Source organism: Scyliorhinus canicula, chromosome 8, assembly GCF_902713615.1.
Source record: "Scyliorhinus canicula chromosome 8, sScyCan1.1, whole genome shotgun sequence".
Lineage (NCBI taxonomy): Eukaryota > Metazoa > Chordata > Chondrichthyes > Carcharhiniformes > Scyliorhinidae > Scyliorhinus > Scyliorhinus canicula.
In genome coordinates, this window is record NC_052153.1 from 49568274 (window position 1) to 49593327 (window position 25054).

General features: G+C 45.5%; 1 protein-coding gene across 1 annotated transcript in view; it reads right to left on the bottom strand.

The window, feature by feature from the left end:
- kcmf1 (potassium channel modulatory factor 1) overlaps nt 1–25054 on the bottom strand; it is a 161158-nt gene that overhangs the window by 45526 nt on the left and 90578 nt on the right. The window contains exon 3 of the mRNA XM_038804512.1: nt 12722–12861. Coding sequence (XP_038660440.1) covers nt 12722–12861 — 140 coding nt within the window. The remainder of the gene's footprint in view (nt 1–12721; nt 12862–25054) is intronic.

Genomic DNA, 25054 nt, shown 5'->3' on the forward strand with positions numbered 1-25054 from the left:
TCTGTGGACTTCCACAACAGGAAAATCGGCGCCTCACCCACACCAATTCCACTACCGGTGCCACGTGGAACACCATCGATTCGAATGAAAAACAGTGCAGGATTTGCCAGGTCCATGATCGACACTCGCCGGGCTGACAAGCTGTAGCCGCGCATAAACACACACTCCCCACACACACTTATCAAAGCCAAAAAGATGGGACACGTTGTGCTGGAGTGAACATACAGCTGATGGGTCGGCTGGGGCCATCCAGAGGACACTCTGGGATGCCCTGGGGGGGTCACCAATACGACCCAGGGCATCAGGTTTAAAGCGGGCTGCACGTTGAGCCTTTGCGCCCCCCCCCCCCCCCCCGGTCTCTCCTCATGCATGGTATTATTTTGTAACTTCGTTGCGTCGGTTTCTAAAATATTTATTTTTTAATATATAAATTTAGAGTACCCATTTATTTCCAATTAAGGGGCAATTTAGCATGGCCAATCCACCTAACCTAGACATCTTTGGGTTGTGGGGGTGAAACCCACGCAGACACGGGGAGAATGTGTAAACTCCACACGGACAGTGACCCAGAGCCGGGATTTGAACCCAGGTCCTCAGCGCTGTAGTCTCAGTGCTACCCTCTAAAATATAAAATTCTAATAAACATCATAAGAACCGGAAGCAGGAATTGACCATACACCCCTTCGAATCTGCTCCACCATTCAATACGAACAAGGCTGATCTGCTGCCTCAATTCCACTTTCCTGCCTGCTACCCATATCCTTCGCTTCTTCGATACACCAAAAATATGTTCACTTCAGCCTTAAAATATATTAAATGATGAAGAATTCGCAATCTTCTGGGATAGAGAATTTCTTTGAGTGAAGAAATCTCTCCTCATCTCAGCCCTAACTGATCGATCTCTTAATCTGTAACCCTGCTCCCATCTTCTAGATTCCCAGGGAAAGCAATGTCTCGCTGACAAGCCCTTTCGGAATCTTGAATATTCCATTGAGATCACTGCTCATTCTTCTCAAAGCCAGAGAGCACAGGTCCAGTTTACCCAGTCCCTCATATAGGATAACCTCATCATCCCAGGGACCAATCGACTGAACCTTAGCTATACTGTCTCCAATGCAAGTATAACATTCCCTAAATATGAAGACCAAAACTGCGCAAAGTATTCAAGGTGTGGTCTCACCAAAGCCCTGCATAAATGAGCAAACGGTCTTTATTTTTACACTCAATTCTCTTGCAATGAAATCCATGCCATGTACCTTCCGATTTGTTTGTTGTTCCTGCAGGTTGACATTTATTCCTTTTGATGAGCACACCCAAGTCCCTCTGATCATCAACTTTTACAAATTTCACATCTTCCAAAAAATATTCTGCTTTTCTATCGTTACTACCAAGGAAAATGACCTCACAATTCCCTGCATTATACTCCTTCTGCCACTTTCTTGTCCACTTATTTAACTTCTTTATATTTGCAGCCTCTTTGTGCCCTCCTCACATAAATATTTCTAACTTGGCCTTGAGTAAATTCAATGACCCAGCCTCCACAGCTTTCTGGGAAGAGAATTCCACACACTAATGACCTTAAAAACAAACTCCTCATCTCATTCTGTGACCCCTGGTTCTAGTCCCGCCCACAAGTGGAGCAGAAACATCCTCCAGGTAGCTACTTATCAAACCCCCGGGAAGATAATGGTGTAGTGGTATTGTCACTGGACTAGTAATCTAGAAACCCAAGGTAATGCTCGGGAGACCCCAGTTCAAATTCCACCATGGCAGATGGTGAGCTTTGAATTCAATACAAATCTGGAATTAAAGGTCTATCGATGATTGTGAAACCACCGTTGATTATCGGAAAAACCTATCTGGTTCACTAATGCCTTTTAGGGAAGGAAATCTGCCATTTTACTACCTGGTCTGGCCTACGTGACTCCAGATCCACAACAATTTGGTTGACTCTTCAATGCCTTCTGAAATGGCCTAGCAAGCCACTCAGTTCAAGGTCAATTAGGGGTAGGTTGGTCCCAGTCAGCAACATCCAGATCTCATGAATGAATAAAAAAGATCTTTAAGTTTCAATAAGATTAGCTCTCATTCTTCTAAACTCCGATGGGTATAAGCATAGCCCGAGTAACCTTTCTTCATAAGATACCCCTCTCATCCCAGGAGTGAGATGAGTTCTCTGAGCAACTTCTCTGAGTTGCTTCAACTATATCTTTTTTCAAATAAGGAGTGATTTTTAAAGCCTGAGCATTCTAGTACATAGCTCACTAAAGGTTTGTGAGAAAGATAAATAGGGTGCTGGGGTGTACCTACAGGAGAACGGATTTCTGACAATGAACACTATTTTGTTCTTGTAAACGCCTTGACTTGGTCTTAGTTACAACAAGTAATTGAGGAGTTAAGAAATAAATTATTAATCAGGACCAGGTGGGTTTTTCCGACAATCGACAGTTTTTTCACAATCATCGATAGACTTTTAATTCCAGATTTTTATTAAATTCAAATTTCACCATCTGCCATGGTGGAATTTGAACTAGGATCCCCCGAGCTTTATCCAAGGTCAAGTTTTGGCCACCACACATAGTAGTGGAATTTACACCTGGAAAAATTTCAGAAGAGGGCTACAAGATTAATTTCCAAACTAATACATCAAACGATGGTCAGAGCCTCTACAATCTCATCTCTTGCTTCTTTAAGCAATCTGCGTTACATTTCATAGAATCCCGACAGTGCAGGAGGCCACCACCACCAGACAAGTAGTGCATGAGTTCCCTGATTGAATCTTGCTCTTTAACCGGCATTCAGTTCTGATGCTGTTATGGGCAATATATTTCTGCGGAGTAAAACTGAAGCCACCTAACGTGCGCATCTTTGGACTTTTTCCGGGCATGGTCATTTATTTACTTCCAAAAACTCTGAACCCCACAATATTTCCTCTCTATACTTATCTGAGTCAATACTTCACATTCCGCCTCCTGAACACTGCCTTCCACTTTTTTGACCAGCTTGTACAGGTCTCACCTGCCACCAAACTGGTTTCAAGCCCCCAGGAATCTAAAGCCTTCCAACCTGTGCCATTTCACACACTTATCTACACTATCTTCATATTTCTGCACTCATTTGTGCATGACACAGGAGTAATCTTTGAGGTTCTGATTAATAATTTATTTCTTAACTCCTTAATTTCTGTCTGAGGACTCACAACCCTTCCTGTGCCCATGTTACTGTTGCTGATATGGACCAAGACCTCTGGCTGTTTGCCCGCACCCAGATCCCCTGAGAACGTTCTGCAGCGCCTGTGAGATATTCTTGACCCTGGAATTAGGGAGACAACATACCTTCCTGGGAACCTTCCACGTCTGCGGCCGCAGAAAAGCCCGTCAGCGCCCCAAAAATCATGTCACCGTACACTACTACTTTTCTGACCTTTCCACTCCCCTTATCCCAACCTGTACTGGTGAGCGATCCATGTTGGTGTGGAGTTGGCTCCAGTTTTACTCCGCAGAAATACATTGCCCATAACAGCATCAGAACTGAATGCCGGTTAAAGAGCAAGATTCATTCAGGGTACTCTTGCATTACATGCCCAGTTTTCTTTGTCTGGTGGTGGTAAGTGGTCACTGCCTGCACCCTCTGAATTTACAAAACTACTGAAACTTCTCCCATTCCCACTAATGTCACTCACCTCCCTTTTCTCCCCGTCTTTCCCTTGTGTCCCCTCTTTTTCTCTCTTCCCTTTGTCGTTTTTTATTTTAATTCAGTGTTGCCCCAGACATACTTAGCATGCTAGTGTGTTAGTGCCAACACCTAATAGCAATAATCCTACACACACCAATACATTTTAATGCAATGCAACGTGTGGCGTACTTTTAAAACATCTATTAAAACTGGTGTCACCACTAATACCAGACTTGTAGTCAAAGCATTTCAACTTTGTGTTATAGATCAAAATGTCTTTTCTAGACTCAGCACAAATTTAGAGCAAATCTGCAATGGTGATGCTAAGTGTACGAACATTTCACAAGATGACTATTAAGTTTCACTGTATCCCAGGGACATTTCTGGCTCACTGTATTTAGTCTGGTACAATAGCCCTGTGTAATCCTAGTGAATCAGAACCATAGTAATTTTACCTGAAAACATCTGATCTACTCTATTTGTGAACAATGGAATTTACTGCATTATATAGAGCATTGGCGAGGCCAATTTTGTGCAGTTTTGGTGTCCTTATCTGAGGAAGGATGTTTTTCTATGAAGGGAGCGCAGCAAAGGTTTACCAGGCTGATTCCTGGGATGGCGGGACTGTCATATGAGGAGAGAGACTAAGTGGATTAGGATTATATTAATTGGAGTTTAGAAGAATGAGACGGGATCTCATAGAAATTTAATACGATCAGAAAGACTGGTCCTGATGGTGGGGGAGTCCAGAACTAGGGGGTCATAGTTTGAGTATAAGCGGTAAACATTTTAGGAATGTGCTGAGGAGTCATTTTTTCACTCAGAGAGTGGCAAATCTGTGGAATTCACAAGCACAAAAAGTAGTTGAGGGCAAAACATTGGGTAATTTCAAGAAGGAATTAGATATAGCTCTTGGGGCTAAAGGAATCAAGGGATATGGAGGGAAGGCGGGATCAGGGTATTGAACTTTGTGATCAACCATGATCATAATGAATGGCAGAGCAGGCTGCTTCTATTTTCTATTTATGTCTCATAGTCTATCACAGAATTCCGACAGTACAGAAGGAGGCCATTTGGCCCATCGAGTCTGCACCGACCCTTTGAAAAACCACCCCACTGAGGACCAATCCACCGCTCTATTCCTACAACCGGACCCTAAGGGGCACTTTATCATGACCAATCCACATAACCTGCACACCTTTGGACTGTGTGAGGAAACCGGAACACCTGGAGGAAACCCACGCAGATAAGGGGAGAACGTGCAGACTACGCACAGTCACTCGATGTCGGATTCAAACCCGTTTCTATCTATGCTCACAACATCTCAGGTTAAATTTGTGTTTTCTGCTATTTAATCCTCCTTTCTCTTTTTGTTTGTTAGCAGTTTATTGTTTGCTTACTCTTTTCATCGTTGTTGTTGGGTTTGATAATTGAACACTAGTGTGGCATTATAAATTAAATAATGTTTTACTTTCTAGTTGGGAGTCTCCCAGCTAGCAAAGGGGTTAGCTAACGGAAGTGGAGATAAGAAGGTTTTCTGTAGCTCTTCACAATTAGTCTGTGAGAATGAGTTTAGAGTGTATAGTTAGTTGTGTTTTGTTAACTGTAGGTTTCGGGATAGTAACCTGCACAGGACTCATCCAGCTGGGGATGATTTTAAAAGGTAAACCGGGCCCTGTGAATGTATGATGCTGTTGCTGAAATAAAGGACTTGTAAGAAGCTCGTTGGACTCCCCTGGCTTTATCACATTGGCGACGATGATGAATTGGAGCTGTCGGCGCGCTGCTTGTTCGGCTGAGCTACCTCCTCGGAATTTTTTTTTTTTTTAAAGGAGTGGACTACGGTACAGAGTTTGTTTCTGTGGTGTTTTTTTTTCTGGAGCCTGTAATGTTATGGAAGACGAGCACTGGGTCGAGTTTCTTTTTTTGCTGCTGGCTTGTGAAGCGTGTCCATTGGGAGTGATCTGGAGTCTGACGTGTCCGGCAGTACCGGATGCGATATCTTCTGAGCGACTTCTGGTGTGGGTTAGGTAGCGTTTCGTCCGTCTCCCTCTGCTGTTGTTTCCTGATGCTGGCAGAGTGGTCCGTTCTCAAGTTGCCGCCGTCGTTTTGGAACGTCATTCTAGTCGGGAGTGCGGAGTTGAGTACGGAAGACTGTTCCGCGGCTGTTTGGACTGTGGGATTTGCAACAGTGATATTTTGTCTGCGAGCTGACAGTTATAGTACGACTGCAGGCTTTGTGCCTAGAGACTCTGGTGTTGAGTTGACTGGGCATTCCATATGTGACTTCTGGTCCTGTGGCAGCTTGCACGGAGCCTTGCTGTTTTTTTTTTTATTTGGGCTGTGTTTATTTGCCTGTGTAGAAGTACTGTTGTCAGGGCGACAGCTCCCTGGGCATTTTGGTAGGTGCTTTATTTTTAGGTAGAATTTAGAGTGCCCAATTTTTTTAAAAATTAAGGGTCATTTGGGAGTTACGGTACGTTGAGGTGGACGTTGTCCAAGGTTCCCCCAAACCTGTTCCCTCTGTAGCTGGAAGGCTTGCCACGCTGATTTGGGCCTTCGGTTGATGGGTCCGATGCCGTGGTGCACACCATCCCCGGGTTTGGCTGTTGGTAGCTTCGCCCCCTGTGTAACTGGTGAGGGTGTCGGGCCGGACGTAATGCTTGGTGGAGTACACGCCTGCCCGTCCTGCTTCTCCTTTCAGTGGCGCCTTATCTAAACCAATTTTTTTTTTTTTTAAGGTTTGTTAACACAGTGGGGTTTGCACCCGTTTGGTCCTCTCCGATCATCTCCTCCTCAATGGTCGTCCTTGCGAGGGGTGCGGGGAGGGTATAATAACCGGTAGCACTACCATAAAATGCAGGCAGCTGTAGAGCCAGCTAAAAAAGAAACAAGGACCCAGTGAGAGGTAAACCGGGCCCTGTGAATGTATGATGCTGTTGCTGAAAATTTTTTAATTAAAAAAATAAATAAATTTAGAGTATCCAATTCATTTTCTTTTTTCCAATTAAGGAGAAATTTATTGTGGCCAATCAACCTACCCTGCACATCTTTTTGGGTTGTGGGGGTGAAACCCACGCAGACACGGGGAGAATGTGCAAACTCCACACGGACAGTGACACAGAGCCGGGATCGAACCTGGGACCTCGGCGCTGTGAGGCAGCAGGGCTAACCCACTGCGCCACCGTGCTGCCCCTGCTGTTGCTGAAATAAAGGACTTTTAAGAAGCTCGTTGGACTCCCCTGGCTTTATCACAGTATTGTATTTTACTGTTTCAATATGCCATAATTGAGGTGCTGGGGTTTTCATTTTAGATGGCTGACCATGCTTGTGGGATCTTCTTTGTCAAGTCATGAAATTGGCTCGGTGGCCACCTTGGGTGAATTTCTCAAAGGGCTGAATGGCCTCCACCTCCTTCTATTTTCTATGTTTCCATATAACCATTCTAGAATTACCTTCCAATAACCATGGCAGCTTCGAGACTTTCAACTGATGTCGATAAAGCAACGGATTTTGATTCAGAATGCCCTAAAAATGCTGAAAGGGTGTCAGTTAGCTTAATTGGCTGGATGGCTGGTTCGCGATGCAGTGACACCAGCAGCGCGGGTTCAATTCCCATACCGGCTGAGGTTATTCACGAACAACCTTGCCTCCCGCCTGAGATGTGGTGACCCTTGGGTGATATTGCCACCAGTCAGCTCTCTCTCAAAGGGGAGAGCAGCCTATAGTCCTCTGGGACTGTGGCAACATTTACATTTGGTGGTGATTGGTTAGATGCGGGCCAACAGCAGCATCGCATGTTCAATTCCTGTACCAGCTGGGATTATTCAAGAAGGCCCTTCTCAACCTTGCTTCCCACCTGGTAACCCTCAGGTTAAACCACCACCAGTCAGCTCTCAAAGGGAGAGGAGCCTATGGTCCTCTGGGACTGTGGAGACATTTATACATTTACAATGCTGAAAAATACCAGGAACACTTCAAACAGATAACAAACAAGAATATACATGACAAAAATACGGTGACCAGTTTACAGAGCTTGAAGATGGTAAATAGGATGGTAACATATGCCATTATATAAAATACAACAAAAAACATGAATATGGATGGTACATTGATTTCCGAATAGTGATACTGGAGCTGATGTTTCTATCTATTGGTGGCATGAATTGATCGTCATTCCAGCATTGTGTGGAGAAGGTGAAATGTTCAAAGCCATAATTCAATCATCTGATACTGGGTGTACTGATCACCAAATTAATACTTTAAATAACTTTCTTGTTGTCACTTCATGAAAAAGTTGAGCTCCTTCTGCACAGTTGAAACTATCTTACTCAATTATTCAATTTCAAGACATTATATTTTATGTACATTACAGAAACACATTAGAAAAACATTTTTTTAAACTTAATTCTACAATTCTCAGGAATTAATTGAGCCCTCAATCCTTGATTGAAGATAAATTAGGTCAGGATTATTGATAACCAGTTCATCAAGAATAAAGACCACTTTAACATACTTTAAAATCGTTGTTGTAAACTCTTAAGAGTATCCAAATTTAACAGAATTTTAAGGAGCTCATCGTTTTTAGCACTATCAATGAGATATCTTGTGGAGGTATAATAGCACCTTGGATTTGCCAGTAAGTTAACTCACTGACTAGTAGCATTTTATACGTCTGACATTTGTAAATTCATTAGACATTGGCCTAGCTAGGTCTACGATACACTAATGAGTTTTTATAATATTGACTGGCAATTGGCTGGTAGACAGATTATCAAACTAAATTTCAATCACCTTGAGGCTAAATGTTAACAGTTTGAATCCTACCTTCAGAATAGACACTAAGGCCATGTACATGTGGAAAACCATTGCACAGAGTTTTAAACATCTAAAACATTCAGTATATTTTTAAAAAAGCAAGGTAAAGAAAAAAGTTGAAACAAGAGTAAGCCAATCTGGGAAACAAAGACAAGAAAGCTTGGGCGCGATTCTCCGCTGCAGAATAGCGGAGAATAGCGGGAGGGCCTTCCCGACAATTTTCACGGCCTCCCGCTATTCTCCCCCCTCCAGGCCGCCCCCCGACACAAATCGCGGCTCATGGTTTTTTACGGCGAACAGCGATTCTCTGCAGGCCGATGGGCCGAATACCGCGGAGTTTACGGCCGTTTTCACGGCCGCGATCACACCTGCTTTCAGCGTTCGTGAAAACGGCCGCAAAGTGCCGTCCCGGACAACCATGGCACCGATTGGCACGGCCGCACAACGGCCGTGCCAAGGGTGGCATGGGCCTGCGATCGGTGGGCACCGATCGCGGGCAGCGGGTCCGATACCCGCGCACTATTTGTTCTTCCGCCGTCCCGCAGGATCAGTCCGCGGGGCGGCTGAGGGGAATGACGGCCCGCGCATGCGCGGATTTGACGCGTCTGCGTGATGACGTCATCCGCGCATGCGCGGCTAACGTCATCGTGCGCGTCAGCCATCGTGACGCTTGGCGCACAGACTTAGCGACGGTCGCTAAGGCCGCAATGCCGTGCTTCACGGGGCCCGCTGCTAGCCCCGCCCGGGGGGGGGGAGAATCGGGTCCCGGAAGGGGGCGCGGAGGCTGCCGTGAAACACGGCCAGTTTCACGGCAGCCTTTACGACTCGCCGCATTTGGGGAGAATCGCGCCCCTTTTCTTCCAAAAATAAAAAAAAAGACGATGCCAGGCAAGATGCATTCTCTGGATCTGGTAGACGCCCGAGTGCATAGTTTAGAGCTCAAAGCTGAAGTTTAGGGGTTCACGTTTTTATGTGAGGCAAAAAATAGTATACTGATTGGCAAGAACACTTGCTCTATTAGAAAACGGTATCTCCACCATCATTAAGGAACTTTCAGTGCTGGATCATGCATCTTATAGCTTTTACTCTGTAGTTCCTTAAGGATTGGAGTAGGTGGGCACCTTGTGGCTTGCCAGCCCAAATTGCTCAGCTAGAAAAGCAATGTATCTCATTGTTGGCTTAACAATTACCAACAATTCTTATGGGGGTGCTTGAGTTTTGTTGGGTAGAAGGGTAGCTTGTGGTTCAGAATAACTTCAACAGAGTGAGCTTGATCCCTGTTCCGGCTGAAATAGACTTAGGGTCTCTGCCTCCGCACCCCTAGTAAAATCACAGAACAAGTCATGGTTCGATCACCCTCTAATAGTCAAGAAGTAGTAGTACATTGGCCAATAGTGCATCTTATAAGTATAATTAGACTAAAACTGTATTTAAGGCACCAAAGGAAACATTAACAAAGACAATGAAAATCTTGGTCAAATAGGTAGTTTTAAGGAGGAGAGCTGTGGAAAGGCAGAGACCTTTAGGAAGGGAATTTTAAAGCAGAGGGCCTCGAAGGCTGAAGACAAAATGGGTCTATGTCCCCAACGCCGGCATAAACACCAGCTATTCACTTACCTGCAGGGGGCTTGCACCAGTCCCGCCTTATCGCAGCCCTGGCTGCCCATAAGCCCCCCCTCCCCCCGGGTGCTGGATCCCCCACGGACTGAGTCCGCAGCCGGCGCGAGAGTCCCAATCAGCCATACGTGGTTAGAACCACGGCATAGGGAAATCGGCCGGTTGGGATCGGAGTATCGCTGGGAGGGTCTCTGGCAATGGCCCCCCAGCTGTACGACGTGATTGACGGACGAGCGATTCTCCGGGGGCCGGAGAATCGCCGGAGCGGCGCTGGTCACGATCCAGTCGGGAACATCGATTCTCCGCCCCCACAGAGAATCCAGCCCAAGATATGTAGAGGAGTTAGAAAAGGGGCCACGGATAGAGCCTTGAGCGACTCCAAATGTGACAGCGTAGCAGCAAGAGTAGCCATTGCTGGAGATGCTCTGGGTACAATTGGATATGTTAAGTGTGGAACAAAACAAAGCACTCCACTCAATGGGACAATGGAGGGGAGGTGTTGGAGAATGGTGTATTGCATCTTGTCAAAAGCTGCAGAGAGGTCAAGGTGGAAGAGAGCATCAGAGTCAGTCACTGAGGACGTTATTTGTGAATTTGTGTAGGGCTTTTTCAGTGACGTTCCAGGGACAGAAACCCGAGATTCAAACATTGGGTTGCAGGAAAGATGGGTATAGATTTGGATGCAACAAGAACTTCATTGAAAAAATAAATTAGGGATGGGCTGCTAATTTGCAAGGATAGCTGGGTCATGAAGGGAGGTAGAATGTTCAGCTGTTTAGTGAGAAACGGATGAAAAGAGGTGCCAAATCTTGTAGGTAAATTGTTTCAAAAAAGAAGCTAAAGATTATACAGTATTGGCAGTCCTTGATGATCCTGGAGTAGTAAGTAATTTAAGCAACGGGAAGAAAGCTCAACATGTCCAGCAAGACCTGGTGATAGAAGACTAAACCAGTCGTAGACAAGACATACCAGTTATGTGCCTTAGACCTAGAACAAATATGTGGAGTGTGGAATTTTACACGGACAGGACAAAAGCAGAGATGAAGGCATAACTGAGCATACTGACAGTATTGCAGCAAATGGGCCAAAGAATTAGAAAAAAAGGAAGTAGCAAGTGATGAGGGAAACAAGAGGAGATCAAGGATGGCCTTGACTTTGATCAAGATGATGGGAGTAGAGAAGTCACCTGAGATGGCATATTTAAGAATGGTCATGAAGAAAGTTTAGACAGTAGTGACAACAATACAGTAAAGTAGTGACAGCAGATCACAGGAAAGAGCACATTGAGGTTGAGATTGAAACCACTGAAGAGAAGCTGTTAATCTGCACAGAGGCTCAAGTAGGAGAGGGGCAAAGAGACTTGCTTTGTGCGGATGGTAGAGAAAGTAAGATTTTAATAAGAGTTCAGAGAGGGTGAACAAGTTGAAATGCTTGGGTAAAGAGCAGGTGCAAGAGGAGTAAGGGAAAAGACTATCATTTTGTGCTATGGTCACACTGCCACTACAGCAGTTTGGACGACACAGTGGGCGAAAGATATAGTCATGCAAGAAGAGCTTGATAGGTGGCACGCTGTCACCAATTATGAGCCAAGTCAAAGTCATGATGTCAAAGCAATTATCCACAATTATGTCATATGGGACCTTGATCACAAGTGAATGCACATTCTGGAGAGAGATTCTCAGAGAGGTGGTGACTATTCACCATTTGCCAGAGTCTAAGGAGACAGAAAGGACATTAGCAAGATTAGCCCCAAAACAGGTGCACTGCACAAGCTCATTGATAGAGGGGAACTGGCAGTTGTGTTTGCTGCCAGTAAAGAGGTAACGACAGGTGCCTTGATGGGTCCTTGGGAGGATGCAGAAAGGTACAAATGTTAGCTCAGGGTCTATTCTAGTTCTATTCTATTCAGAATTCAAGCCAAGCACAGTGGCAAAAAAGAGTAGGAAGGCAGAGGAGCAGTTATAGATTGGGGTAAATGAATATTTAGCAGGGAAGAAGTTAAAGTTGGCACACTTCGTTACAGGAAGGGGAAAAACAGGAAAGAAAGGTCTAAGAGAGGCCGAGAGAAGGGGAAAAGAAGGAAGATACAATTAATGGATTTGGAGTCAAAATACAAAACTCAAAGGGCACAAAGGAAATTCAGGTTTCATGGGTAGGGCAAAGATTAAGATAGATATGTTCTGGCTACAAACAGAAGATGGAGGAGGGGATATGAGAGAATGCAAAGTTAAAGACAGTCCTTCAGTTGGATGATGTTGATTAGCAAATAGGGTGCAGTCATCTTAGATTACAGTAGCCTCCTCATTATATGACTAGATTAGCAACCCAGAGATCATGAGTTTAAAGCTTGCCATGACATGCAAAATCAAGTACATCTCACGAACAACAAAGAATACCATTTTGTCATCTGGAGCCAATTGGTTCATTAATGATCTTTTAGGAACGGCCTACCATCCCAACCTAGTTGAGCCTATGTGAAATTCCAGGCCCGTACTTTGTGGCAAACTTAATGCTGTAAAGGGACACTAGGTGATGGGCTGCAAAAATTTGCCTCGTCAGTGTCACCCACATCACAATAACAAATTTTTGAAAGTCCCAGGATGACTCTTACCACTTCTGTTGATATTTCTGCATGCTCTGAAGTAACATGTTCCTGGAGAGTTGTTTCAGTGAACCCCATTTTCCCACAGTAAGGACAAGTAAAAGACTGTGGCTGCTCAACTGACAAGGCTTCTCCACCGTAATACAAATCTGCAAAACAATAATGCACACGTCAATACATGCAATAGCCTGAATATTCTAAGTGGAACAAGTACCAAAAGGGTGTTCTTAGCCCTCTAGCGATGTTAAGATAGAGCAGTACTGCACATATGCATCACAAATTAAGCTCGGCTGAAAAATGAAGAGAGATTATTGAACAGTAGCCTGAATTTTGCAGCAGTAATAATTGTGAAACTGTCAGCATTTGTCATTACTCTTTGGAAACTGACTGCAACTTCTCAAGTTCACACGATGGAAGTTCAGAAGTTGCCTTCATTGATTCTAGGCTTCTCCAGAGGGTATGCTAATGAGAACCTCTCAAATTGCAATCAACTGCAAATCATTCAACTGATAAGATCTTCCACACTGCAGTTAGGTCTTGCTGAAAGCCCTCGAAAAGTTACACCTTGTTGAGTGCGAAGTAACTGGGGTTTTAAATGCCGTGTTTGCAGCCTCACTGGCCTTGCTAAAGTATTACATTTGTTAAATCAAATTTTTCCTTTAGGATCAAATATTCTACATGCTTTTAAAATATATGATATTTTAGCTTCTACCGTAATCTCACAAGTACACTCAAATCATGCATTCAGTCATCTGCAAATTTTAGCAGTAGAGGAATGAAATAGTTTATGCTTCCTGTTTCATTTCGGAGAATACTTCAATGATTGACCGTCTAACCATGTTTGATGACATTACTACTGCTGGACACCTGAAGATCCCCTTAACCTAGCACCAAGCATAAACTGACATTGACACTGACTGCAAAATCCAGTCCGTTGTAAAAGCTTTCATTCTTCAAACTATTCAATTCTATTAATCTTGTAACAATCTTCTGCTTTTGAAAACCAGAATTATCAACAGTGGGCAGCACGGTAGCATTGTGGATAGCCCAATTGCTTCACAGCTCCAGGGTCCCAGGTTCGATTCCGGCTTGGGTCACTGTCTGCACATCCTCCCCGTGTGTGCGTGGGTTTCCTCCGGGTGCTCCGGTTTCCTCCCACAGTCCAACGATGTGCAGGTTAGGTGGATTGGCCATGCTAAATTGCCTTTAGTGTCCAAAATTGCCCGTAGCGTTGGGTGAGGGTACTGGGTTATGGGGATAGGGTGGAGGTGAGGACCTTGGGTGGGGTGCTCTTTCCAAGAGCCGGTGCAGACTCGATGGGTTGAATGGCCTCCTTCTGCACTGTAAATTCTATGTCTATGTTAGTCCAGAAAACAAATGAGAGCGAGAATACAGTGTAGATTTACTAAGATACTATCTTGTATGAAGAAATAAAAGTTCTAACGAAGAGTTGATAAATTGGAAATATTTTTCTTAGACCAGAGATGAAAGAGTGATTTGATTAACGTAATTAAATTATGTAAAAGTTAGGTTGAAACAGACTGCTTCTAATGATTAAGCAGGTCTAAGATAAGAGATGTAATGCAGAGTCCAAGAGAAACTTTTTATAAAGAAGGTAGCATGAATATTGAAGATAACAGTTGGATTATAGGGAACACTCAAAGAACAACACAAATAGCCACCATCCTAAAACCAGAGGTAACTATTTAGTGGGTTATTTTAGCCCAGTCAATTCATTAGCTATTTTTGGAATATCTTCAATAAATGGGATGCTATTTCAGTTAGATGCTGATTTACTAAAAGTAACATTTTGAAATATCTTTGTTGAGGACTGTTTCTATAAAATCTAACAAAGTGCTATCTAAAAAGTACAGTAAATCTTACTGTTTAATGTCTAACTCACTTTACATGATGAATTTTACGAAAAATTATATCTGTGCAATACACTCCTCTCTCCCTGTTGTGTTTTGGAAGCTGTTAAAATACTTGGTTGGCTACCTGCCCTTGCAAAAAGATTCATATACTGGAGTATGTTGAATTGTAAGGCAAAAGAACACAAGTGGGAATCAAGATGCAAAATCAGAACTGGGCAAACCCTCCACTAGTGATTCGATAATCTAATAGCTAGCCGGAAGCATACATGGTGCAACAAGCCCTGTTGGTTAGCTAGCCTCTCATTTGTGGTGGTGCCATGACAAATGCATTTCACTCAGCTCTAAATATTTCCATAAGCCACCGCCCAACAGGTATAATGCTCAGGCTGGACAAGCAGGAGCTACCCATTGGATTGGATTGGATTTGTTTATTGTCACGTGTACCGAGGTACAGTGAAAAGTATTTTTCTGCAAGCAGCTCAACAGATCATTCAGTACTAGGAAGGAAAGGGAATTAAACAAAATTCAAGAAAATACATAATAGGGCAACACAAGATATACAATGTAAGTACATAAGCATTGGCATTGGATGACGCATGCAGGGTGTAGTGTTAATGAGGTCAGTCAATAAGAGGATCATTTAGGAGTCTGGTGACAGTGGGGAAGAAGCTGTTTTTGAGTCTGTTCGTGCGTGTTCTCAGACTTCTGTATCTCCTGCCCGATGGAAGAAGTTGGAAAAATGAGTAAGCCGGGTGGGAGGGATCCTTGATTATGCTGCCCGCTTTCCCCAGGCAGCGGGAGGTGTAGATGGAGCCCATGGATGGGAGGCAGGTTCGTGTGATGAACTGGGCGGTATTCGCGACTCTCTGAAGTTCCTTGCGGTCCTGGGCCGAGCAGTTGCCATACCAGGCTGTGAGGCAGCCCGATAGAACATAAGAACATAAGAACTAGGAGCAGGAGTAGGCCATCTGGCCACTCGAGCCTGCTCCGCCATTCAATTAGATCATGGCTGATCTTCTGTGGACTCAGCTCCACTTTCCGGCCCGAACACCATAACCCTTAATCCCTTTATTCTTCAAAAAACTATCTATCTTTACCTTAAAAACATGTAATGAAGGAGCCTCAACTGCTTCACTGGGCAAGGAATTCCATAGATTCACAACCCTTTGGGTGAAGAAGTTCCTCCTAAACTCAGTCCTAAATCTACTTCCCCTTATTTTGAGGCTATGTCCCCTAGTTCTGCTGTCACCCGCCAGTGGAAACAACCTGCCCGCATCTATCCTATCTATTCCCTTCATAATTTTAATGTTTCTATAAGATCCCCCCTCGTCCTTCTAAATTCCAACGAGTACAGTCCCAGTCTACTCAACCTCTCCTCGTAATCCAACCTCTTCAGCTCTGGGATTAACCTAGTGAATCTCCTCTGCACACCCTCCAGCGCCAGTACGTCCTTTCTCAAGTAAGGAGACCAAAACTGAACACAATACTCCAGGTGTGGCCGCACTAACACCTTATACAATTGCAACATAACCTCCCTAGTCTTAAACTCCATCCCTCTAGCAATGAAGGACAAAATTCCATTTGCCTTCTTAATCACTTGTTGCACCTATAAACCAACCTTCTGTGACTCATGCACTAGCACACCCAAGTCTCTCTGAACAGCGGCATGCTTTAATATTGTATCGTCTAAATAATAATCCCGTTTGCTGTTATTCCTACCAAAATGGATAACCTCACATTTGTCAACATTGTATTCCATCTGCCAGACCCGAGCCCATTCACTTAACCTATCCAAATCCCTCTGCAGACTTCCAGTATCCTCTGCACTTTTCGCTTTACCACTCATCTTAGTGTCATCTGCAAACTTGGACACATTGCCCTTGGTCCCCAACTCCAAATCATCTATGTAAATTGTGAACAATTGTGGGCCCAACACAGATCCCTGAGGGACACCACTAGCTACTGATTGCCAACCAGAGAAACACCCATTTATCCCAACTCTTTGCTTTCTATTAATTAACCAATCCTCTATCCATGCTACTACTTTACCCTTAATGCCATGCATCTTTATCTTATGCAGCAACCTTTTGTGTGGCACCTTGTCAAAGGCTTTCTGGAAATCCAGATATACCACATCCATCGGCTCCCCGTTATCTACTGCACTGGTAATGTCCTCAAAAAATTCCACTAAATTAGTTAGGCATGACCTGCCTTTTACGAACCCATGCTGCGTCTGCCCAATGGGACAATTTCTATCCAGATGCCTCGCAATTTCTTCCTTGATGATAGATTCCAGCATCTTCCCTACTACCGAAGTTAAGCTCACTGGCCTATAATTTCCTGCTTTCTGCCTACCTCCTTTTTTAAACAGTGGCGTCACGTTTGCTAATTTCCAATCCACCAGGACCACCCCAGAGTCTAGTGAATTTCGGTAAATTATCACTAGTGCATCTGCAATTTCCCTAGCCATCTCTTTTAGCACTCTGGGATGCATTCCATCAGGGCCAGGAGACTTGTCTGCCTTTAGCCCCATTAGCTTGCCCATCACTCCCTCCTTAGTGATAACAATCCTCTCAAGGTCCTCACCTGTCATAGCCTCATTTCTATCAGTCGCTGGCATGTTATTTGTGTCTTCCACTGTGAAGACCGACCCAAAAAACCTGTTCAGTTCCTCAGCCATTTCCTCATCTCCCATTATTAAAACTCCCTTCTCATCCTCTAAAGGACCAATATTTACCTTAGCCACTCTTTTTTGTCTTATATATTTGTAAAAACTTTTACTGTCTGTTTTTATATTCTGAGCAAGTTTACTCTCATACTCTATCTTACTCTTCTTTATAGCTTTTTTAGTAGCTTTCTGTTGCCCCCTAAAGATTTCCCAGTCCTCTAATCCCCCAGCAATCTTTGCCACTTTATATGCTTTTTCCTTCAATTTGATACTCTCCCTTATTTCCTTAGATATCCACGGTCGATTTTCCCTCTTTCTTCCGTCCTTCCTTTTTGTTGGTATAAACCTTTTCTGTGGTGCATCTAATGCCCTGTGCACCTACGTTTTAGATATGCTTGTTAAAACTCCCAGCAGTATTTGGTGAAAGACTTTCTGCGTTATGCTAATGATTGAAGTGTTCCACCTCCCATTTAACTGGCATCAATCACATGGGATTACTGGAAGAAAGGGTTTTGGAATTAAAAGTGCCGTGCTCTAAAATGTGAATGTCTATTGGTTTAAAAAGTCTCTTTGCGATGAAGGGGAGTGTGTTGTGGTAGTCAGTTATCCTTACTGCTCTCCACAATTACTTGGGCACATAAATAATTATTTATTTTGTCTTGGACTGTGTAACCAACTATCCACACATCTTAGAGCAGGCATTGTCAAACTCAGGGCGTGACCCGCGGGTGAGTCGCGGGCGGGTTTCAAGAGGGCCGCGTAGCTGCCCGTCGCGGCGCCCCAATCGCGCAAACCTGAGCCAACAGCCGGCTGTTAAAAACGCTGGCTGCAAGTGGCCTTCAAAACGGCCACGAACATGTAAAAAAAATGCGGCACGCATGCGCAAATTTTTATTTTTTTTTACAATTTCGGGGGGAGGGGTTATTTGATAAAATTTTACCTGAAAAAAATGCAGAACTTTGGACAGATGGAGACTCCATGTTTTCCGACACCGGAAGGCTTCACCTTCATCCAACAGCTTCCATTGGAGGAGCGTGTACGAGGGCCAAAGGGACCCAAAACCATTTCCTCCATTTTTGTCAGCAGCAAACAAGGCAAGAGAAAATGGTGGGTCGCGCAGGTCGGCTGCGCTGGGTCCCGAAGGTTGGCTGGTTGGTAAAAATGGGTCCCCAGAAAAAAAGTTTGAGAACACTGTATTATAGTATCAATGATACTTAGCATACAAGCCCAGCATGAGGTATCTGCCAAGAATACACTTTTTGGAGAGAGATTAATTGTTTTGGTTTGCATATCTGCATATATTCATGAATGGGGAAAGAACCACGGTCTTGTCCGCTCACTTTCAGGGAAAGCAAACATAATTGAACACACACACGGGCAATCAGTCAAGTATTATATTAAGTGATGGAGAATGAGATGCAAGTTTGAGTTTTGTGTTGGAAATTAAAGTGGAAGAATATTTGAAATGAGTTGCCAGAAAAAGATAATGCCGAAGTCGGACAGCTGACAAAATGGTCAAGTTGCATGGTGCAATCATTTTCTCTTATTTTTTTGGAGAAGTAGAAGCCAAGTGAAGCGAGGTTTGTTCACAACTATTACCTTTTACATTCACTTGTTGACTATAAAATTAAACAGGTAAGCAAGTCACACCTAGTCTCATCTCAAGTGCTTTTTTAGTTTTCCACTATTGAAGAATTGGACAGGCTGATGATGCTGGGACAGGCACAAAAAATATCACATCCAGTTCAAATTGCAACGAGTTACTAAGTTACACACCTTGGGTTACACTATTGTATCCTTAAATTATTAGGAGTATAAGCACACATGAACAAAAGATAGGAACTATTGGGGATGATTCTACATTGCACGGAAAATAATATTCTACCATAGAGTAAATATTTGTATTACTACTCCACACTTTTTAAAGTTTCTATATTTTGGGTACTTGATCATTTAATCATAATGGGCGGTAAATAGATTGTTCTGAAATCCAAATTCAACATCACTTGCTCTAGTGTCACACAAGCCACTTACTAAATTTAATTCAACAACCACATATGTATTTTCCAAAGTAACTAATGTGAGATAAAATGGGGAAGCACCATTCAGTTCAAAATACCTGCTCTTAATTCCACATGTACCATGTATAGAAGGTTGGCACCACTTACTTCCATAATTAAAGCTTGGAGATTAGGTGGTGCAAATTAGTGCATTGCCCTTTCATCTCTGGCACCTAGCTTTGGATCCAGCCTATAATGAGATTGGATAAAAGAGCACTCACTGTCTGCTGTAAACATGTCTCAGGAAATATTCTCAGTCCAATTAGAGGTTTCAATGCATAACATGCCACACAAATTGCCACAACTGTTGCAGTCTCCCTCCAAGAGTCTATAACATTAGTTAATGTGGGAAACACACAAATTCACAGAATTTAGTTTTCCACTAAAGTTGGCATTATGGCATGTTGGTTAAACAGATTAGAAGGAACAATACCGCATACTTTGTGTAATCCCAATGTTTACACTGGCTAACAAATATGGGGGGGGGGTCTCATTACTCAAAATGACTAAAAGATTTTTGCAGCACACCCCATTGTATATCCCTCACTCTTAAAATGCTATTTCATCTTTACACATAAAAAGGGGTGATGCGGAGAAAAGGAACAGATTTCTACAACCTCGATCACTTTACTAACCCTTGCTGTGACAATGTCTCATTGAAAGTTCAATACTGAAAGTGTTTTCCATGGAGACAGTACAGTCAGATAGAAACTGGTATTTATATTGCTCATTTAACATAAGAAAACGGGCCCAATTTTCTTTGCTCCACTTTTGATCCCATGGACTCTTACTTTTCAGGCCAGCCTGCCTTGCGAAAATCCACAAAGACTGCCTGCAACACCCTCCATTCCCACCTCAAATAATTCAGTTGCGTTGGAATTGACCGTCTCTGAACATATCCATGCCATCAGATCGTGATTAATGTTTTGTTTTCTTTTGTTAACTGATTGTATTAGATTTTTAACATTTCATACAAAAGAATATAAAAGATGTGGAGTGAGAATGAAAGATAAGTCGTAGCCACAGAAACTCAAGAGAAACCGGGTGCGAATAGCATGCTCCTGCCCCACCGAACGTATTTCCTCTCATCTTGAAAATGAAAATGAAAATTGCTTATCGTCACAAGTAGGCTTCAAATGAAGTTACTGTGAAAAGCCCCTAGTCGCCACATTCTGGCGCCTGTTCGGGGAGGCTGGTACATCTTGACTCCATCCTCACTCCTCTGGTCCATTCCCGCACCACCTACATCTGGGATTTCTCTGATGTACTGCGCCATATTGACAGCTTCCAGTTCGCGGGCCCTAACCGCATTCTATTCACCATGGATGTGCAATCTCTCTACACCTCCATCCCACACCAGGATGGCCTGAGAGCCCTTTGCTTCTTTCTTGAAAACAGGCCCGGACAATTCACATCCACCACCACTCCTGAATGCCTGTCGTTCTATCTCTCAACAACTTCTCATTTAACTCATCCCATTTTCTCCAAATCAAAGGTGCAGCAACGGGTACCTGCATGGGTCCTAGCTACGCTTGCCTTTTTATGGGGTATGTGGAACATTCCTTGTTCCAGGCCTAACTGGGTCCCCTCCCACAACTCCTTTACCGATACACTGATGACTATTTTGGTGCTGCTTCATGCTCTCGTCCGGACCTGGAAAGATTCATCAATTTCACTTCCAGTTTCCACCCCTCCATCACTTTCACCTGATCCATCTCAGACACTTCCCTCCCCTTCCTTGATCTTTCTGTCTCCATTTCCGGCAATAGACTATGTACTAATATCCACTACAAACCCACTGACTCCCACAGCTATCTGGACTACAGCTCTTTGCACTCTGTAAGGACTCCACCCTTTTCTCTCAACTCCTTCATCTCCGTCACATTTGTTCCGATGATGCCACTTTCCAAAATGGTGCTTCGAAAATGCGTTCCTTCTTCGTCAACCGTGATTTCCCACCTACAGTTGTTGACAGGGCCCTCAACAGTGTGCGGTCCATCTCCCGCGCCACTACCCTTGCCCCCTCCCCTCCCTCCAGGAACAAGGATAGAGTGCCCCTCGCTCTCACATTTCATCCCGCCAGCCTCCGTATGCAAAGCATAATCCTCTGCCATTTTCACCAACTGCAGCGTGATGCCACCATCAAACACATCCTCCCTTCACTCTCTCTGTCAGCATTCCGCAGAGACCGTTCCCTCCGAGATAGTCTAGTCCACTCCTCCAACATACCCAGTACCTCTCCCATCACCCATGGCACCTTCCCATGCAATCGCAGAAGGTGTAACACCAGCCCCATTACCTCTTCCATGCTTAACATCCCAGGCCCAAAACACTCATTCCAGGTTAAGCAGCGTTTCACTTGTATATCTTCCAATTTGGTCTATTGCATTCGCTGCTCCCAATGTGGTCTCCTCTATATCGGAGAGACCAAACCCAAACTGGGTGATCGCTTTGCTGAGCATCTTCGGTCTGTGCGCATTCAGGTCCCTGACCCTCCCATTGCTTGCCATTTTAACAAAAGACCCTGCTCCCATGCCCACAAGTCTGTCCTTGGCCTGCTGCAATGTTCCAGTGAAGCTCAACGCAAACTGGAGAAACAACATCTCATCTTCCGATTAGGCACGCTACATACAGCCTTCCGGTCTCAACATCGAATTCAAAAACAGGCAATTAGCTCCACCCCACCATGACCAATTTGTTTTCATCCCATTTCATTTTAACTGTCTTTTACCATTTCTTTCTATCTTGTCTTTCTTAATATATATTTAACCACCCACCCTCTTATACACCTTTCCTTACCCTTTCTCCTCTTTGCTGCCCCCTTCCCGTCCCCCCACATCTACAGTTCATCCTCTGATGTTAGTTTCTCTGCTGTTTGGCCTTTCAAATCTTTTGTTCTCTCTGGTGACTGCCATTAGCACTCTTTCCCTTCGTTTCTGTGGCCATTGGTTCCTGTGGGCAGCACAGTAGCACAAGTGGCTAGCACTGTGTCTTCACAGCGCCAGGGTCCCAGGTTCGATTCCCCACCGGGTCACTGTCTGTGTGGAGTCTGCATGTTCTCCCCGTGTCTGCATGGATTTCCTCGGGTGCTCCGGTTTCCTCTCTCAGTCCAACGGTGTGCAGGTTAGGTGGATTGGCCATGCTAAATTGCCCTTAGTGTCCAGAAAGGTTAGGAGGGGTTATTGGGTTACCGGGATAGAGTGGAAGCGAGGGCTTAAGTGGGTCGGTGCAGACTCGATGGGCTGAATGGCCTCCTTATGCACTGTATGGTCTATGAATTCCATGAGTTAGCACCCGGTTTCCCTGGGTTTCTGTGGCCATGACTCATCTTTCATTCTCACTCCACAGTATAAATATTTCCCACTTTCTCTGTCTGTTAGCTTTGACATAGAGTCATCGGACTCGAAACGTTAGCTCTTTTGTCTCCCTACAGATGCTGCCAGACCTGCTGAGATTTTCCAGAATTTTCTCTTTCGTTTCAGATTCCAGCATTCATAGTAATTTGCTTTCTATTAATATAAAAGATGTGGGACTTCCGGTTGCGGCTATGCGGAGCTAAGCCGCACGTTCGGCAGCTCCCGCTACTTAAGGACTTTTGGGCCGATTTGAGGGTCCCAAACGGCGCTGTTTCAACGAATCCCGGTGGGGGAAGGTGACTAGAGGAGCATTCCCCATAATTTATGGTGCTCACCCGGAGTGGGGCAAAGGAAAAAGCTGCCGCAGCTCCCCAAGAAAAGCGGGGGAAGAAGGACAAAATGGCGGCCAGCGGAACACCCGAGGACTGGTGGAAGTGGGCGCAGGAGCAGCAGGCCGCTCTTCTGCGCTGTTTTGCGGAGCTGAAGACTGAGCTGCTGGACTCCCCGAATGCGACTACCAACAAGCTGCTTGGGACCCAGGTGGCCCAGGAGGCGTCCATTCGGGAGTTGCAGCAGCAGGCCGCTGAGCGGGAGGAGGCGGCCGTGGTCCTCGTGGGGAAAGTGGAGTTACACGAGGCACTTCACAAAAAGTGGCAAGACCGCTTGGAGGAGCTGGACGTTCGCACGAGGCAAAATAATTTGAGGATCCTGGGCCTGGCGGAGGGGCTGCAGGGGTCGGATCTCCCGTCGTATGTGACCACGATGTTGAGCTCGTTGATGGGGGCGGGGTCCTTCCATTGGCCCCTGGAGCTTGAGGGAGCTCACAGAGTGCTGGCCAGGAGGCCTAAGGCAAATGAACCCCTGAGAGCGGTGCTGGTGCGGTTCCATCGATTCAGCGACCGGGAGGGTGTGCTGCGCTGGGCCAAGAAAGAGAGGAGCAGCAAGTGGGAGAATTCGGTAGTGCGAATCTACCAGGACTGGAGTGCGGAGGTGGCTAAGCGGCGGGCCGGGTTCAACCGGACGAAGGCGGTGCTGCATGCCAAGCAGGTCAGATTTGGAATGCTGCAGCCTGCGCGCCTGTGGGTGACATACAAGGACCGGCACCACTACTTCGAGTCCCCGGAGGAGGCGTGGGCCTTTGTACAGGCGGAGAAGCTGGACTCGAAATAGGGTCTGGGGACACACTGTGGCCGTTGCTGTTTTCGCTGTTGCTGTTCTTCAACTTTGACATGTGTGTTTTTTATGCTGGTTTTCTTTTTGCTCTGTTTCTGGGTGGGTCTGTCTGTTGGGTATGGGTGTGGGGTATGTGGGGAATGTTGGGGGTGTGTGTTTTATGTGTTCTCTTCTGTACGGGGCTGGGGGTTGGTGTGAAACTGGATTTTGGGGAGCTGCGTCAGAAGGGTGGGGTGTGGCAGTGTGAAAGCGCGGGCTTTCCTCTGGTTTCCCGCGCTGTGGGGCGGGGGGGCGGAGCTGGCGGGATAAGGCGTGGCCTCTACTGGTTTTCTTTCCCGCGCTGAAGCGGTGCTAAGGAGGTGTGGTAAGAGGAGGATGACCCCATGCTGGGAGGGGATGGGTTCTGGCGGGAGCTGCCGGGGTCAGAAGTCAGCTGACTCACGGAAGTACCATGGAGGGTGCGTCGCGGCTAGGAGGGGTCCTAGCCTTGGGGGGGGGGGGGGGGGGGGGGGGGGGGGGGGGGGGGGGGGGAATACCGGGTTGCTGCTGGAATGGCCAGGAAGGAGCTGGTGTGGGCCGGGGGGGGTGGAGGAGAGGCGTTATCGCCATGGGGAACGGGTCGGGCGGGGCAAGCTGGCCTGGGGCGAGCAGTCGATAAGCTATGGCTAGCCGGCGGGGGAGGGGGGCGGTTTGCCCTCTGATCCGGCTGATTACCTGGAACGTGAGGGGGCTGAATGGGCCGGATAAGAGAACTAGGGTATTTTCTCATCTGAAGGGGTTGAAGGCAGACGTGGCTATGCTCCAGGAGACCCACTTGAAGGTGGTGGACCAGGTTCGTCTGAGGAAGGGGTGGGTGGGGCAGGTTTTTCACTCAGGATTGGACGCGAAGAACCGGGGGGTGGCGATTCTGGTGGAGAAGAGGGTGGCGTTCGAGGCAGCAGAGGTGGTGTCGGACAAGGAGGGCAGATATATTATGGTGAAGGGTAGGCTGCAGGGAGAGAAGGTGGTGCTGGTTAATGTATATGCCCCGAAATGGGATGATGCTGGCTTCATGAGGCGCTTGTTGGGCCGCATTCCGGACCTGGAGGCAGGGGGCCTGATCATGGGGGGAGACTTTAACACAGTGCTGGATACCCCACTGGACCGGTCCAGTTCAAGGACGGGTAGGAGACCGGCGGCGGCCAAAGTGCTGAGGGGATTCATGGACCAGA